Source organism: Fulvia fulva, chromosome 12, assembly GCF_020509005.1.
Source record: "Fulvia fulva chromosome 12, complete sequence".
Lineage (NCBI taxonomy): Eukaryota > Fungi > Ascomycota > Dothideomycetes > Mycosphaerellales > Mycosphaerellaceae > Fulvia > Fulvia fulva.
Window position 1 is genome coordinate 2,468,649 of NC_063023.1, and position 15,408 is coordinate 2,484,056.

The window sequence follows — 15,408 nt, forward strand, 5'->3', positions numbered from 1 at the left end:
GAAGGGACATGCTGGTCAGCAGCAGCTGTAGCATAAGGAATGGATGGCGAATCAGGATGCGCCTTTATCGCTCCGACCAAGTCACTGCTAGTCAGACCGCTGATGTGGAGACATGCAGCTCGAAAGCTGCGCTTGTAGCTGAAATGACGCGCGAGTGCATCTCCGGCAAGATAGTATGAAGCTGTGGGCACTGGTCCCGCCCAATATCTGCACGGCCTGTTGTTTCAAAATGTCATCGAAATTCTTGGCGCTGAAAAGCGCGCTCGGCGCTCGAAAAGATATCAGGAATGAGACGTAGTATTGCGACGGTGCGCAGCGAAAAGGCAGAGATCGATTGTATGGCATGACCATCGGAGCGCTTCGTGCTATGGACGCTCCCAGCACACTTCTCAAGGCCAACGCACTGGTGCGCTTCCGCCAGGCTCAACAGAAAGCTCAGTCGTAGAACAACCGCCGATTATCAACGTTCAAGTCGATGTGTGTAGGCAAGCATCCTTCTTGGTCGGCTTTGCTTTCTCCGCCGTCAACGTTACTACACGGGCAAGCGCGGAGCGGCACTCACGCACCTGACCCTTGGCCAAGGCACCGCTGTGCAGACCGCTCACTCCAAAATGATATTGCCTTTCGAGATCGCAGACACTATCATCATCGCTTGATTCCTCCGGCCTCTCTATAGCTACGAGAATCTGCAGCCGTCACGTGGGTGTGATCGTGGCTGCCATGCGCTCAACTTAGAGCCACGGCGCTAGTCAGCTTAAGCTTTGCGCAACCCAAAATAGGAAGTACGAGACATCGCTCCTCTCCAGCCTGAAGTGCAACATCTCAAGCGACAGTGACTCAAGCCCTCGTCGCTGCTCGTAGCTCGTCCTTGCGTCACCATCCGATGTCGAGCAGACCCTCCTTCTCTGCTCGCCTGCTAGACACCATAGCTCTTTCCGAACCGATTACCAGATCAAGACCCCTGTCACAGCAGATCCAAGATCTGCCCAGATCCCAGATCCGCTTCCCAAGATCTCGAGCCCATATTTGGCAGCTTCCAGATATATCTTCGCATCGTGACTGGCCCCAGCAACCACGACGCTAGAGGGAGGCCTCCGAGACAGCCTGATCGTGGTAGACTAGGCTGTGAGAGCCTTGGAATCGCAATAGCATATCGTGACAGGCTACACTTTCGATATATGCCCCGGTCGCTACTGGCTCGTGAGGCTGTCGCGCTAGAGGGTGCCATTTCCCGCAGCCTGATGGTGGTAGACTAAGTCGTTGCGACCACGGCATGGCATGGTGGTATATCGTGACATTCAAGCACAGGCTGTTCGATCTGGGCCCATGTCATACCTTTCACTGGCTTCTCAAGATGCGACGCTAGAGGGTGTCCTTTGCCGCAGGCTGGTCGTGGTACACTACGTCGTCGCGACCACGGAAGTTAATGGCGGTATATCGTGACATTCGAGCACAGGCTGTTCCATCTGGGACAGTATCATGACCGCTACTGGCTCTTCAGACTACGACGCTAGAGGATGCCATTTCCCGCAGCCTGACCGTGGTAGACTAAGTCGTGGCATCCGTGGATTGACCTGCCAGGGCATCTGTTCTGTCGTGATGGGCATAAGACTGCTGGGTGTGTTGTTTCTTCTGTCGTGATGGGTATCAGACTGTTGGATGGGGTGATGTTTCTTCTGTTCGCTGGCTCACCACGGTGAAGAGGCAATAGTTGATGGCCATATTAGCGTACGCGCAGTATTGTAATCACATCCGACCTGGGCAGGCGTATTGGAGACAAGGCGCGCTTCACTGCTTCGACTTTATTAGCCTCTACTACGCAGCAGCTGCAGTCGTGACGGAGCTAGACGGTCGAATCGCTGTGTGGATAGCCACTCTTTCTGTCGACAGTCCTTGAAGTTGGCTCGTTTTTCCCTAGTATTGGCATTTTGATCAGCGAGACGAACCCGGCACGCAAGCTGAACGAAGAGGACAACACAGGCAAGGCTCGAGGAATCCGACTGGCACGTATGCCATCTTCTCTGTATTTTGCCGTGAATACATCAGCTCATCTATACTGTACACTTGGATCCAGAAAACACCGCGAACTCCGACGCTATGACAATGACATGCAGTCCGTGCGCCAAACCAGGAGAGCAGCTTGACCAGGCTATGCTCGTGTCCGGAGGCCAGCATGTGGAATGCGGAAGGCCAGACACCATCAAGCGGTTACGCTTGCTGCGCTTGTCCCTGCCGCAGCGCCAAAAGAGCTCGCACATCGGGCACATATTGCAGTGCCTCGAAGAAGGGTACCAGGTGTATCAGTTCGCGATCTGTCGGGTCGCTGATCCAGCCTTCAATGGGTATCGCATTATCTGCACTCACTGTGAGTCGAGACGAACGACATTATACGTGATCAAACGACTTACCTTCGTGAAAGATGTAACTCATGGGCGAATTATCCAAAATCATAACTTTGCTCAAATCTGGCTCCACTTGCGCCAGATCTTTAATGTAAGCGCCATTCCGGAACGTGCAGTGTTGCCGGTAATATCGTCCTGAGAAGTATTTGGTCTCGCGCTCTAGCCAGTCGATGACCGGGTCTGCGTACTCTTGTACGGATGCTGTGAAGACGATCAGGTTGTACCATTTCCGTATTTTACGCAGGAATTCGTGGCATCCAGGTCTTTCGTGGACGTAGTATAGTATGGGCACCCCGGGACCGATCTGCATGCCAGAACTTGAGACTTGGCCCATCAGCCGGACTTCAACCATGTGTCCTGTTGACATGCGCCCGCCCTTGGCCATGCTGTGGATGAGTGTCTCGTCAAGGTCGATGATCAGTGTCTTCTTGGGAGTGTCCGGCGAGTAAGCGAGGGTGTACGAAGGCTGTCTCTTCGGCACAAGAGGTCGTGGAGGAGCGGGCGCGCGTGGGTATCGGGTCATCTTCAGAGGGTTTGAAGGAGAGGAAGGCGATTTCAGCGTGTTCGCGACGTCTGTCGGCACTTCCAAACTCGCAGCTCTTTTTGCTTTCGATGCCTTGCGTTTCCGCAGTGCTTCATCCTGTGGCTCCTTCATACGTATGCTCCTCCTCTTCTCTCCGGGAACCGGTTGTTGCGAACTGGTCTTGGATCGCGTGTGTCGAGCTGGACTGTCCGGCGCACCCTCTCCATCAGATGCGGAAGAGCCGGCTGTCGCAGTTGAAGCATTACTGTCCACTGAAGGCGATCGCCTCGATGCGCCTCTCTTCTGCGGCATGGGCTGCTCTTCCTCGGACGAGTCCTGACGCCCACCATAGCCCACCGCATGCGCTGATGATCGCTGTTTCCGCCTCGTCATGATGTTCTTGAATCTCTTCAATGGCAGTATAGCGGAGAAGTGTCCTTGCTCGTCGTAAAAACAGGCTATCACGTAGCGGCCTGGGGCTGTTATGGTTGAGAAGACGACCTGCACGCCGTAGAAGACTGCCGCTGCTATGCGACGAGGAAGCTTCCATCCGCGACCAGCCTCTTCTCTCGCAGCGCCAGAGTCGCCGGAGCTCAACAAAGGCGTCTTCTCGCTGACGTATGCGGCCTGGCTTTGTTCGTCCTCATGCGCCGCCTGTTTTACATCGTCGTCCACGCTCTGGCTCAGCTTCTCGTTCAGCGACGCGAAGTCCAAGGTCGATGTTTCGTTGTCGCCATGGCTGGACAGTGTCCCCACATTGGCGGACGAAGCTGTTCGCGATCGTGGTGGAGTCGCGGGAGGGGTGGTGGTGAAGCGCTTGACGACGGAGAGGCTGTTCATGCTGCTAGCATCCCATTGGAGCGTGGTGGACAGCGAGCGTCGAGGGATATGAAGTGAAAGGTGAAAGGATATGCGCGAGGCCAAACACGTGGTGGTGGTGGTGGTGGTGCTGCTGCTGCTGCGCGCAAAGCTCGGCTGGCTGGGAATGGGCAGAAGGACAGGGCTCGGAGTCCGCACGCGGTGATCTCTATCTCTCTATACCTGGATCCGCATTTGTGTCGTGGAAGAAGCGAAGGCGATATCAAGAACAGGCAATGCGCCAGAGTCACCCAGTACCGTGCGAGGATGTAGAACAGACGATGTCGTGTTTGTTTGGGTAGAGGCCGTTTCAGCAGCAGGGATGCTGGCCCGATGACATGGCCCCACTTGAAGATCGATTCCGCTGACTCACCCTTGGAGATGTAGAACTACAATATCAATTCTGTGTCCAACAACACGCCACTTCCTCCCCACTAACAACAGCACATCCAGAGCGTGCCTGATACACGAAGCGCACTGTGATTTTGAGACAACGACCACCAGCTACAGCAACGATGCCCGCGCCAGCGGTAGGAACAAGACCTTCCTTACAAACTTTCCTCCATTCTCTCAAGCACAATGACTCTATCGAGAGCTCAATCGCCCTCCTAGTCTCCCTACTCAAATTTCGCCAAATAGCACACTCGCGACCGTGTGCCATTGCGACCACACGACTACTGCTCCAGGTTGTGGCAGAGCGAAGATGGTCCAACTCGCAGGATCTCGAGCGGCGCATCAGGGAAGTAGGCGAACGACTCCAAGCCGCACAGCCTCGAGAAATGGCAGTCGGCAACATCGTGCGCAGAGTACTCGGCATTGTGCATGAAGTAGCCGAGGACGATCAGGACGCACCCAGCATAACCAGCAGTCAGGAGCTGCCTGGTCCTACCGTAACGACAGGAGACTCTACTCATCGACCCAAGCTACCGACCAATATATCTGGCTTCAGTCCGCTCAACCAGGGAGCAGCTCTACCTCACACAACACCGACACAAACGACAAGCGCCACATCATCGCCGTCCATCAATGGCACTGCTGAAAGTCCTCCGCGACGTCCCGGACTTTCCGCCGTGGCAAGCTCGTACGCAGGTCAAGGGCCACATGGCTCTCTTTTTGGCATCCTAACGCAGCCACAAGGTCTAGGATCGATCGGAGGCTCGCCGCTCGGATCAGGGACAGCCACGCCAGTACCGAAGCCCAGCAGAAACCAAGACGAATCGAAGGAAAAGCTTGACATCAAAGCTGAGGTGATCGACGGCATCAAGGATCTGCTCGAGGAGCTTGACATTGTCGACAGCCAAATCTCTGAATATGCTCTGGATCATATCCACAGCAACGAGATCATCCTCACTCACACATCATCACAGACTGTGCAACGGTTCCTCTCCGCAGCCGCACGAAAGCGCAAATTCACAGTCATACACGCCGAAGCATATCCCAACAACCACGGAGAAACACATTCTACCGTCGTCAATGGTAGCTCAAAAGCTGGCGAGGACGAAGACCCGAACGAGCGCTGGAAGACTCTCACGTCCATGGGCATCAAAGTCATCGTCATCCCCGACTCAGCCGTCTTCGCCCTCATGTCGCGAGTCAACAAAGTCATCATGGCACCTCACGCAGTCCTCGCCAACGGCAGTCTCATCGCAGCCGCAGGAGCCGCTACTGTTGCGCAAGCTGCCAAAGCTCATCAAGTTCCCGTGGTCGTCCTCAGCGGAGTCTACAAGCTTAGTCCGGTGTATCCATTCGACATGGCGGAGATGATTGAGTATGGCGAGCCTGGTAAGGTGGTCCCATTTCAGGATGGCCCTTTTATGGATAAGGTGGATGTGGTCAATCCACTGTTTGACTGGGTTGATGCGGATCTGGTGAACCTCTACATCACCAACTTGGGAGCACATGCGCCTTCCTATCTTTACAGGATCGTGGCAGATCACTACAGGACGGAGGACATCGATCTGACGACAAAGGCGTAGACCGGCGTTGAACGCTTCTGCTGTTGTCTAGCCTACTGATAGCATTTTCGACCTCATTGAATAATTTCACGCCATAGAGCGCGTACTTGCGAGCATAAAGAGGTCATTAGAGTCCGGTGGACCTTCACTTCTTCCACTGACCCGGGTACCCGGAATTTCATTCCGAATTCCGCTTACTGATCCCCGCTGTCGGTACAGATCAACATTGACTTCATCAGACTTCAGATGCATCAACCTGTTATACTTATGTTCACTTCTTCAGCGATGGCCAATCGCAGTGACTAAAATCATGGCCCCAAAAGCTGCATATGTGCCTCCAGCGGGCTTACGAACGCCGCTGGAGGACTTCACTCAGTATGTTGAGCGTCAGCACAACATCTCGATTAGTATGATTCCATGCGAACCAGTATCTTGCCGGGCTCGCTACTGACTGACTTAATCAGAGTCCTACTGGGACCTTCACGATTTTTCTGTCAACCGTATGAACGATTTCTGGATGTCGTTCTGGAATTTCGCTGAGATCAAGGCTTCCCGGCACCCGACTAAGATATGTCTCGATCTGTTCGACGGTAGATGCAGCTGACGGGTGGATTTCTACGCAGTAGACGAGAGTATACCGATCGATCAATTTCCGCAGTTCTTCGAGGACGCACGACTCAACTGGGCGGAGAACATCCTTTGTGGCAACGATGATGATCTGATGATCACCAGCATGAATGAGACCACGTTGGACGAGCCTGAGAAGTATACATGGGCTGATATGAGACGGCTGGTTGCCGAGTATGCGGATGCTTTGAAGCGAGCTGGACTACGGGAGGGTGACTTTATGGTTTGTATGGCTGGCTTACTCCCGTTTCATTCAGATGATGGGGCACTAACAAAAGACAGCTATCGGAAGCAACTGCGCGAGATCATTAGCCATTCTACTGGCGTCTGCTTCGATAGGCGCCATCATCGCCAACTTTGCTACTGACATCGGGGAGAAAGCACTGAACGATCGTTTAGATCAGCTCCGACCAAAGCTCATCATTGCCGAGACTGAATACTCATACAACGGGAAAACGAACAACATCGAAGCCAAAATTACGAACTGCTACACTTCTATCGCAAAGCAGACGCCATGCTCCCTGATCATCATCGGACCCGACAGCAAGATATCCTGTAACCACCCCACATTCGACACTTTCACGGCCAGATCCAAGGACGCCAAGCTCATCTTTGAGCAAGTACCTTTCAACACTCCCATACTGGTGATGTTCTCAAGTGGCACTACCGGCGCGCCGAAAGGCATTGTGCACGGCCATGGCGTGCTGACCCTCAATGGCAAGAAGCAATTCCTCTTGCACAACGGCTTCGGACCGAACGATGTGCATAGCCACTTCAGCAACATTGGCTGGACATTGTGGAACATCTCGATCGGCGCACTGCTGTGCAAGACACCTATGGTCCTCTACGACGGATCGCCTTTCTACCCCACGCCAAAGAAACTCCTCGAAATCCTTTTCTCCCATGGTGTGACTGGCTTCGGCGCCGGTCCTCGATACTACCAGGAGTTACAGAAACACAACATCCTCCCCAAAGAGATCCCAAACAGAGTCCACACAATCTGCTCCACCGGCGCAGTCCTCACATCAAGCCTAGCAACCTGGCTCGTCAAAGCTTTCGGCCCAGTATGCCAATTCCAATTCTCCGGTGGAACGGAACTTTGCGGCAACTTCACCTCCGGAACACGCTCGTTGCCTTAATACCCCGGCGAATGTACCGTCAAAGAGCTCGGGATGGACATTAACGTCTTCACAGCTGACGGCAAGCCGGCGCCGGAAGGCGAGCCAGGGGAACTGGTGTGTAAGAAGCCTTTCCCGAATATGCCGGTTATGTTCTTGAACGATCCGGAGAGGAGACGATATCATGCTTCGTACTTTGAGGGGTTTTCGCATGTGTGGACGCATGGAGACTTTGTGAGGATCAATCCGGAGACGAGGGGGATTTATGTTCTGGGACGAAGCGATGGGGTTCTCAATCCGAGTGGTGTACGGTTTGGGAGTGCGGAGATGTATACCGTCCTCGACTCGCCCGCTCTCAAATCTTCCGTTGCGGACGCGCTGGTTGTGGGTCAGCAACGACAAGACTCAAGATACTCAGATCCGACGGAACAGGTCCTTCTCTTCCTGAAGTGCACACCGTCCGCCACTTCCAGCAGCCTTTTCCCGAACTCCGGTTTGGTTGATCAGGTGAAGCAGCACATTATCAAGGATCTGAGTAGGAGGCATGTACCGCACTACTTCTTCGAGGTTGACGAGATTCCGTATAACGTCAATGGCAAGAAGCTGGAGACGTTGGTGAAGAAGGTGGTGAATGGTGGGCCGGAGGTGTTGAGGAAGTTGAAGATGACGGAGGATGAGGCGAGGATGATGGGGAAATTTGTCAAGTTCTATCATGTTGAGGGCGTTGTGAAGAGGGAGGGAAGGGAGGTGGCGAAGTTGTGATGAGACAACACCCCATGCGAACACTTCAAGTCGCGCCTCTGCATCCATCATCATGCTGTCGCTGCCCTACATCTCGACGCCAGATTTCCAATAGTCAAGAACACTCTCCGCACCTCATGGATATCGATCTCGCCAGGTTTGTAGGCTATAGCCCAGAACGAACACTGCTGTCATGAACAGGAAGGCAATTGCCACGCTCGCGGAGAGAAGCATAGACAGCGACAAGAGCAGAACAAAGCTAACAGTCTGCATAGAAGTGTACAGCAAGACAGTCTCGACCACGATCCACGGCCGCCCGTCCAAGAATGCGTCCGCCCGTCGCAAGAGCGCTCGGTTTCTGCCCGGTCGTCAGTGTTGAATGCGCGGCAAGTTGAGAAGACTCGACCACTCACAATCTTTCTCCACATCGCAACGCGATCAGCCAGGTGAGTAACTGCAACGTTGTCCCACGCGCATACTCAAACGCTGAGCTTGCGTCGGAGCAAAAAGTCTTCGCATCGAGCAGTGCGCTCAACAGAGTCCGCTGAATCTTCGCCGTCTGGAGGACGGAAGTGTAGGCGATTCCTTCGAATAAGAGGTGGCGGAATGTAAGTTGTACCTGTGGCAGGTGCGGTGGTGGTTCGAAGAGAGGTTAGAGGATTATCGCTGCCAGGAGGATGAAGTAGAATACTGCAGTAGTTGGCGATGCGATGCCATTACGGATGAGGCCGTGTATACTGGCGGAGAGGACGTCGGTGGCGGTGTCACATGCTAACGGATCCATGTTGTTACAGTATGTTGCGATGTGTTTTCGGGGCATTGGAAATTCTGTGCCTTCTAGAAGCGATGGAAGGCGCAAGATCCCTGTCGAGTGGCGCGAAACGGCTACCCGAGCTGTCCGGTCGTGTTACATGTGACGCCAAGTGCGACGTTCGCAACTTCCACTCGTGGTGTGCGCGCTTCACTTCTTAGACAAAGTCTACGGTGTCCAATGTGCGATCCACGTACCAAAAACAACACCAGATTCGAAGCACATCGCAGACCTTATCAATGGCGACCACCGACAAGGCCCCACCCAAAACCTGCCACTTTCTCAAACTGCCAACCGAGCTTCGCCTAAACATCTACGAAGATGTCATATTCGACTTCGACATCCCACAGAGCAACTGTCCAACATACGCCGACACAACCACCCAATACCTTCTCCCCGTCCTCAACACCTGCACACAGATCCGCACAGAAGCCGCGAAAGCATATCATGCTCGCATGCAGCAGATCCTCGATGGTGCGCTGTCAGACCTGACCGACGCGGTTGAGGAGTACGAGGAAACGGGTGCCGCTCATCACGCGTCCAGTGTGTATCGCTTTCAGCTTATAGACATGGCACGCGAGAAGGAGAGAAAGCCAAGGGCACATTATAAGATGGTGACGTTGGTGGTTTGTGGGGAGATGTGTATGGCGAGGAGTGATATGGATGGGGAAGGGACAAGTGTGCTGAAGGGAGAGGGGGCAAAGGATGTGTTTGGGGATTGTTATGTGGTCTCGGGGATCAGGCAGACGTACGGCGGAGATGCTGGGGGCAAGACTTAGGTCCTCAAGGCAAGGACCATGGTCGTAGGTCGCGGTTTCCGAATCGAGGCACAGGCAGGAACTCCACCTGTGACAGGTTGATCATAATGACTTCGGTATTGGCTCACGACCAAGACTTGGCTCGGTTAAAGACCATACATGTAATTGCAAGACACGGACATCACTCTTGCTACTCCTCACTGGCTTTGCGGATCGACTTCAGCTCCAACCTCTCATGGATCGACTTATTCGATGCGAGGCGGGTTCCTCCCAGCCTGCTCAGTCTATACTAGCCAGAGATGCAGTCAATGGCGGCGTCGCTGGCTACAATGTCGGAAGTGGCAAGCTTCGCATGTTGAAGAACTCGCTTGGAGCAGCAACAACCGTACCCATGTGGCTCATTTCGCCAGGAGACGACGCACTGCTATCTACACCGCGCCGCCGAAACCAGTAGTACCTGTGCACCATCGGCGACTCCTTCACCAGCTGCAATCATACCATGTCCGGCGGGCGACAAGACAACCCGGACCGCCGCTGATGAATCGACCTTCCGGAAGGAGTGCAACAACAATCGTAGCGGCGCAGGCGTGGGCTCTATCGGCAGTGCTGACTTCGTCACGTGCGCAAGCATCTGCGCAGCATGGGGATCTGACTGTGTCTCTTTGTTCTTTGTTCCCGGCTGGATCGGAACTTCCCAACGCTCTTGCTGGATCAAAGGGTCTACGTCTGCTGCAGTCGTGGAAGCATTCGAGGTCAATTCTCTCGTTCGTCTCACGTCCCCAGTTGCCGCAACTCGTGCTAGATCAGCGGTACTATGTCCTGCATTCAACAATGTCATCTACTCGACCTCGGACGGCGCAGACTTTAGCCTGCGACGTGGACAAGGCAGGACTGGACCAAGCTTGAGCACGGTGATGGATACCACGTTCCGAGTGTGCATCGACGCCTGCGATGCGTATGGCGTAGACTGTGTTGCTGCGACTTACAGTACCACCACCAGTGTGTGCAATTTCTACAGCGCCGGTAGTCCTGATACCACTTCTGCCCTGCCATCGACGATTATGGCGGCAGTACGACAGACATGGCAGAGACCGCCTGGAGGGTACTATGGGCTGAGTGGAGTGTAGGCAGTGCTTCGTTGGCCTGCAGCGATACAGCCAGGCGCCAGCATGCTAGCAGGGCAGTCTTTCGATGTTCGAAGAGGGCGACGGAGGTGTCGAAGCTGTTGAGTAGATCAGTTCGTTAGCTGTGAGAAGTCTCATATGCCATCAGAACAGATTGCCAATGAATGAAGTCAAGATAACAACAACAAGACCCACAAACTCGTAAAGCCGTCCACTGAAACACAGACGTACACACATCCCTGTTCTGCTCTGTGCTGAGCCACGTGCCGCAAGTGAATCCGCCGAGGAATCCGCGACGTCATGAAGCTTAAAGCCACCATCATACGCGTATACCACCTGCAACGTCTTGGCCCTGCCATTGGCTTTCGCTCTCGTCACCACGCATTGTGCACGCATCTACAACAGGCTGAAAAATGATCTGAACGATTCCCGCGGAGAGCTGACTCGATCGCCGCGCGGGTCAAGGGTCGTAATTTTGGGTGAAACATGCCCTTTCGTAGTCTGGCGCGCGGACGCTTGGCCTGCCACGCGCTGCGTTGGTAGACGTAGCAAGTGTTGCTAAGAGCCCGGATCTGGAGGGTGTTAGAACATGGGCGATTGCAGGTTTGCGTCAAAGGGCTGTGGGAGGGGGACGATATAATTTGGAGGTGTGCCTCGTATTTCTTGCTCGTTGTTTCTCTCTGAGAATCGCTCTGTCAATTGCGTCCCTGCAGCACTCGAAGGAATCCATACTCCTTTTGAGTTATCTTGCCAACCGCGATCGCTGCCTTGTAGCGACTTCACTTCATTCCCCAAATCAGCCAGCAAGTGATCGACCGCCATGGGCTTCTTCAAAGGCGGCATTCTGCGCCTTACCTCAACCTTCCTCTACTTCGTGGCATTCTGCTGCAGTATGCTCATCCTCGGCGCCACCATCTGGGTGAGTCAAATCCATTACCTTCCTGTCAATGGCCCACACTGACCAGTACCTAGTTCGTCGTCTCCTTCCGCGGCTCGACTCGAGACTTCGGCATCATCGGCATATCTGCCGCTTCCGCAGTCTACAGTTTCGTCGCAATGCTCCTGACTTGCTGCCTCGCTGGAGTTTCATTCTTCGCACTTATGGCAATCGTCTTTGACACTGTCTTCATGGCTGTGATGATGGCCGTCGCGGTTCTGAACAGGGCTGGGCGGGTTGGGTGCCCGGATAATGCGAGTACCACTTGCAGATTGTTTGTTGCGACGTTTGCGGTGGCGATTATTGGGGTGTTCGCATACCTAATCAACATTGGTATCTCGTTCATCATGAGGAGACGCGGGGATGATAGAAGGGTCAGGAAGACGGTCGTCTAAGGGACGGCTGGGTGCTGGTGTTAACGATGGCGGAATGAGATGGGGTGTATTATGACCATGAGGACGTTCGATATCTCAAGCAGTTTTAGCAGCGAAGGTGTTGGTATGGCAGGGTAGTAACGATTGTATTGTAACTCGACATTTCCAGATCATTTCTCGTTTCATGTTGTGCTGGTGACTGGACCCGACAGAAGCCACTTCACTCCCTCAAGTGTGTCCTGTACAAATTGCTTGCTTCTCTCCATTGTCGGCCAATTAGTCCAGAACATGTGCCCGAACCCATCGTAAACTTGGACACTGGTGGGTGTGTTGTTTTCCTTCAGTATCTCGGCATACACCAAAGCCTCATCCCTGAGCGGATCGAGCCCTCCGAGCTGAAAGAAGGCCGGAGGAAGCCTGGTGAGATCTTTATGGAGCAACGGACTGTACAACGGGTTGTCCGCCTCAACTCTCAGCACTTCCAACCTTTCCTGGTCTCGATTTGGTCTGAGTTGCAAGACCGGGTCATCTGCAGACTCGTCACGACTGCGCATATGCGCCTTCCATCCCTCCGGTGCCACGCTCTGGCTGCAGAGAGCCGGTACGCAAAGGTATTGTCCAGTTAAAGGAGGACTAAGACTTTCATCCCTCGCAATCTGACACATGATGGCAGCGAAGTTGCCTCCTGCCGACGCTCCGCCCACCAGGAAGCCCTTCGCGGGATCGCAAGGCAGGATGTTCGAAGATGGCGATGCCTCCGCTGCGCACCATTTGACAGAGTCATACGCATCGTTCACGCCGTGTGGGAATCTGTATTCTGGAGCAAGTCGGTATTCCACATTGACGCATACAGCACCAAGGTCCCGAGAGAACATGCGGCAGTTCAAGTCCTCGTCCGTCAGGTCTCCCATGCGCCAGCCTCCTTCGTGAAACATTATGATCAATGGTCTCTGATCGATGGGCAAGGTCGACTTGGTCGGAACATAAACGCGGACCCGAATAGTAGAGCCATCTCTAACGGGTATCTGATACTCCGACTCGTGTACTTCATCCGATATGGGCCCTGGGATAGGGTACAGGTGTCGCAGTTTGGCTAGATGAGATGCGCGATTGTGGCGAATGTCCTGGACTGAAGCGTCCGGGTTGCCGTTTGAGAGATCTGGGAAAGGTGCCTTTTGAAGTGCTGCAATCAGCTCCGCATGAGGTTTGCCCATGCGCTTTCGATCGGCTTCTGTCATTGCCATGTTGCAGTGATGATGCGGAAGACCGTACGATACAGATTCTCGGATCTGATGACAGCCAAGTCAATGGGTAGTGTCGAAACAGAGTGTGTTGGACCAAACTTCCTGGGATGTACAAGAGATGGTCGTGGTGGAAGCTTCGACTTGAGACATAGCTTGGGAAGGTGGAGAGCTCCAGCTCCAGCTGTCCGAGGCCGTGAACGGAGCTTCTGAGTCTGACCGAAGGAGAAAGAACCATGCTCCGTTGATATTGCTGTCGTGACTCAGCGGTAGAAGTCAGTCAGCGTCGGCTGCCAGTCAAACTTGAGCAACGCCTGGCCTTCATCGATGTCTTTGGTCACGGCACAGCAGTCCTCGAGCCTGGCACTGGAGTGTCTCTCGGGCAGCTTGACATCAAACTTGACGCTCTCGCGGATGCGGCCACCGTCTGTCATGCCACGCCACCTACCCAAGAAGGGGTCGAGGTGGCGTTCTGGCTCCGTCTCACTCAGCTTGAAGAACACGCTGTGAGCGTCGTGCTCTGTGTGACCGTCCAGACGTTCCTTGTAAAAGCGGAAAATGGCTTTCCCTCCCGCTTGACTGCGGGCGTCATACGACGGCAACCTGATGGGTAAGCTGATGACCATGTCCTTGATGATGTTGTCGGCAAAGTGCTTTTCCACACCGGCGTGCAATTGCTGGTTGACATGGCGGAGGTTAAGCCATAGATCTTTCTGGTCTGCACACATATGGATGATGTTGGCCCATATCTCGCTTGGCAGCTGCATGATGGCGGGTTGCAATGATGTCGTTGAGATGCATTCTTCGCGGTGTCAATATCAAGTCGTCACTTCGCGTGTAGATCAACAGCGAGCCCGTGGTCCGGCAAGACTGTGGAAGACACCAATGGCCTTTGACAGCCACAGTGGCTCCACGTTTCGTCTTTCGCGTTGCTCGACGCATGTGTTCCTACTACTAACACTCGCGCTACTGATACTCATCACATCAAACATACTCCCTTGGCCCAGCGATCTCTATCGGATAACATTACTACCCACGGGCTTTCCGGAAGGCATACCCCGCACAAGGAGTCTCAGCCATGTCTCCCTCACGAAGCAACATCCCACCGATCTATCGCATCTGGTTCACCACTATTGATCCTGCCCTCTGGCTACTAGGTGCTTGGACGACACTCTCAAAGCCAGAGAGCGTCCTCGTATTACTTGCCCCAACCTCGCACGCGCCAAATGTTCCTCCGCTATCCTTTCTTCTACAACAATCGGCAGGTGCCCGCCTGATGTGCGCTTTCACAGACTTCTTTCTTCTTAGGACCACGAATCAGATCTCTACATGGAAAGCACAACAAGCTAGCATCTTATGCTACAACATGGTCAGCCTTGCCAGCATGCTGTGGTCATGGAAGCAGCAAAGTCGGCTCGGTCTGGATGTGCTTCGGAGTGAAGAATTAATTCACTTGGGGGCCGTCTTCGTCTTTGCAGCTATTCGGACCTCGTTCTGTGCAGGAATTGGCCTCAGAGCAGATGATGGAGATGCTTGGAAGCGCATGTAGTAGTGTCTGCGTGTCGGGACTGAGTCAATCTATTCTGCCCCAATTTGGCATCGAAGGATTCCTTGGCTGTGCATCGTGGGGCTATACAGACCTCTCAGCCACCTTCAGTAGCAGCTGGGATGTGACTGAGTAACACTCGGAGTCCTGCATCGCGTCTTGATGTGTTTCTTGTCTGCCTCAACTCATGGACTCGATACCGCTCATGGCAGTCGACGCCACCAAGAGCTCGCATACAAAAGTGTCGGAGATTACGCATGAAGTACGATCAACATCAAGCGTTGACGAACATACTATTGAAGCCGACTCCGCTGCCGAAGTGCTGGCTCAACATGATGATTCGAAGGCACACGTCAAAGGCGCAAAGAAACCCTCAGCACATGTGAGCCGCTC

At 53.9% G+C, this 15,408-nt stretch overlaps 8 protein-coding genes across 8 annotated transcripts; 5 read left to right on the forward strand and 3 right to left on the reverse strand.

Moving 5' to 3' along the window:
* Nucleotides 1-2,208: 2,208 nt before the first annotated feature.
* Nucleotides 2,209-3,765, reverse strand: CLAFUR5_14020 (Nuclear envelope morphology protein 1; the record flags this gene model as incomplete). Its single annotated transcript, XM_047913168.1, has 2 exons — nt 2,209-2,354; nt 2,409-3,765. 2 exons carry the CDS (start codon nt 3,763-3,765, stop codon nt 2,209-2,211), a joined length of 1,503 nt encoding a protein of 500 aa, XP_047769088.1.
* Nucleotides 3,766-4,298: 533 nt separating this feature from the next.
* CLAFUR5_14021 (putative translation initiation factor eIF-2B subunit beta) lies at nt 4,299-5,759 on the forward strand (the record flags this gene model as incomplete). The annotated part of the gene is made up of 1 exon (XM_047913169.1): nt 4,299-5,759. The coding sequence occupies one exon, from the start codon at nt 4,299-4,301 to the stop codon at nt 5,757-5,759; it is 1,461 nt and encodes a 486-aa protein (XP_047769041.1).
* Nucleotides 5,760-6,048: 289 nt separating this feature from the next.
* CLAFUR5_14022 (Acetoacetyl-CoA synthetase) lies at nt 6,049-7,504 on the forward strand (the record flags this gene model as incomplete). The annotated part of the gene is made up of 4 exons (XM_047913170.1): nt 6,049-6,145; nt 6,203-6,328; nt 6,362-6,592; nt 6,648-7,504. The coding sequence occupies 4 exons, from the start codon at nt 6,049-6,051 to the stop codon at nt 7,502-7,504; spliced, it is 1,311 nt and encodes a 436-aa protein (XP_047769089.1).
* Nucleotides 7,505-7,537: 33 nt separating this feature from the next.
* Nucleotides 7,538-8,245, forward strand: CLAFUR5_14023 (Acetoacetyl-CoA synthetase; the record flags this gene model as incomplete). The annotated part of the gene is made up of 1 exon (XM_047913171.1): nt 7,538-8,245. The coding sequence occupies one exon, from the start codon at nt 7,538-7,540 to the stop codon at nt 8,243-8,245; it is 708 nt and encodes a 235-aa protein (XP_047769042.1).
* A 1,029-nt stretch (nt 8,246-9,274) lies between these two features.
* On the forward strand, nt 9,275-9,814 carry CLAFUR5_14024 (uncharacterized protein; the record flags this gene model as incomplete). The annotated part of the gene is made up of 1 exon (XM_047913172.1): nt 9,275-9,814. One exon carries the CDS (start codon nt 9,275-9,277, stop codon nt 9,812-9,814), a length of 540 nt encoding a protein of 179 aa, XP_047769091.1.
* Nucleotides 9,815-11,737: 1,923 nt separating this feature from the next.
* CLAFUR5_14025 (uncharacterized protein) lies at nt 11,738-12,249 on the forward strand (the record flags this gene model as incomplete). The annotated part of the gene is made up of 2 exons (XM_047913173.1): nt 11,738-11,836; nt 11,890-12,249. The coding sequence occupies 2 exons, from the start codon at nt 11,738-11,740 to the stop codon at nt 12,247-12,249; spliced, it is 459 nt and encodes a 152-aa protein (XP_047769090.1).
* Nucleotides 12,250-12,410: 161 nt separating this feature from the next.
* Nucleotides 12,411-13,472, reverse strand: CLAFUR5_14026 (AB hydrolase superfamily protein; the record flags this gene model as incomplete). The annotated part of the gene is made up of 1 exon (XM_047913174.1): nt 12,411-13,472. One exon carries the CDS (start codon nt 13,470-13,472, stop codon nt 12,411-12,413), a length of 1,062 nt encoding a protein of 353 aa, XP_047768619.1.
* Nucleotides 13,473-13,732: 260 nt separating this feature from the next.
* On the reverse strand, nt 13,733-14,236 carry CLAFUR5_14027 (uncharacterized protein; the record flags this gene model as incomplete). Its single annotated transcript, XM_047913175.1, has 1 exon — nt 13,733-14,236. One exon carries the CDS (start codon nt 14,234-14,236, stop codon nt 13,733-13,735), a length of 504 nt encoding a protein of 167 aa, XP_047769092.1.
* Nucleotides 14,237-15,408: the final 1,172 nt, after the last annotated feature.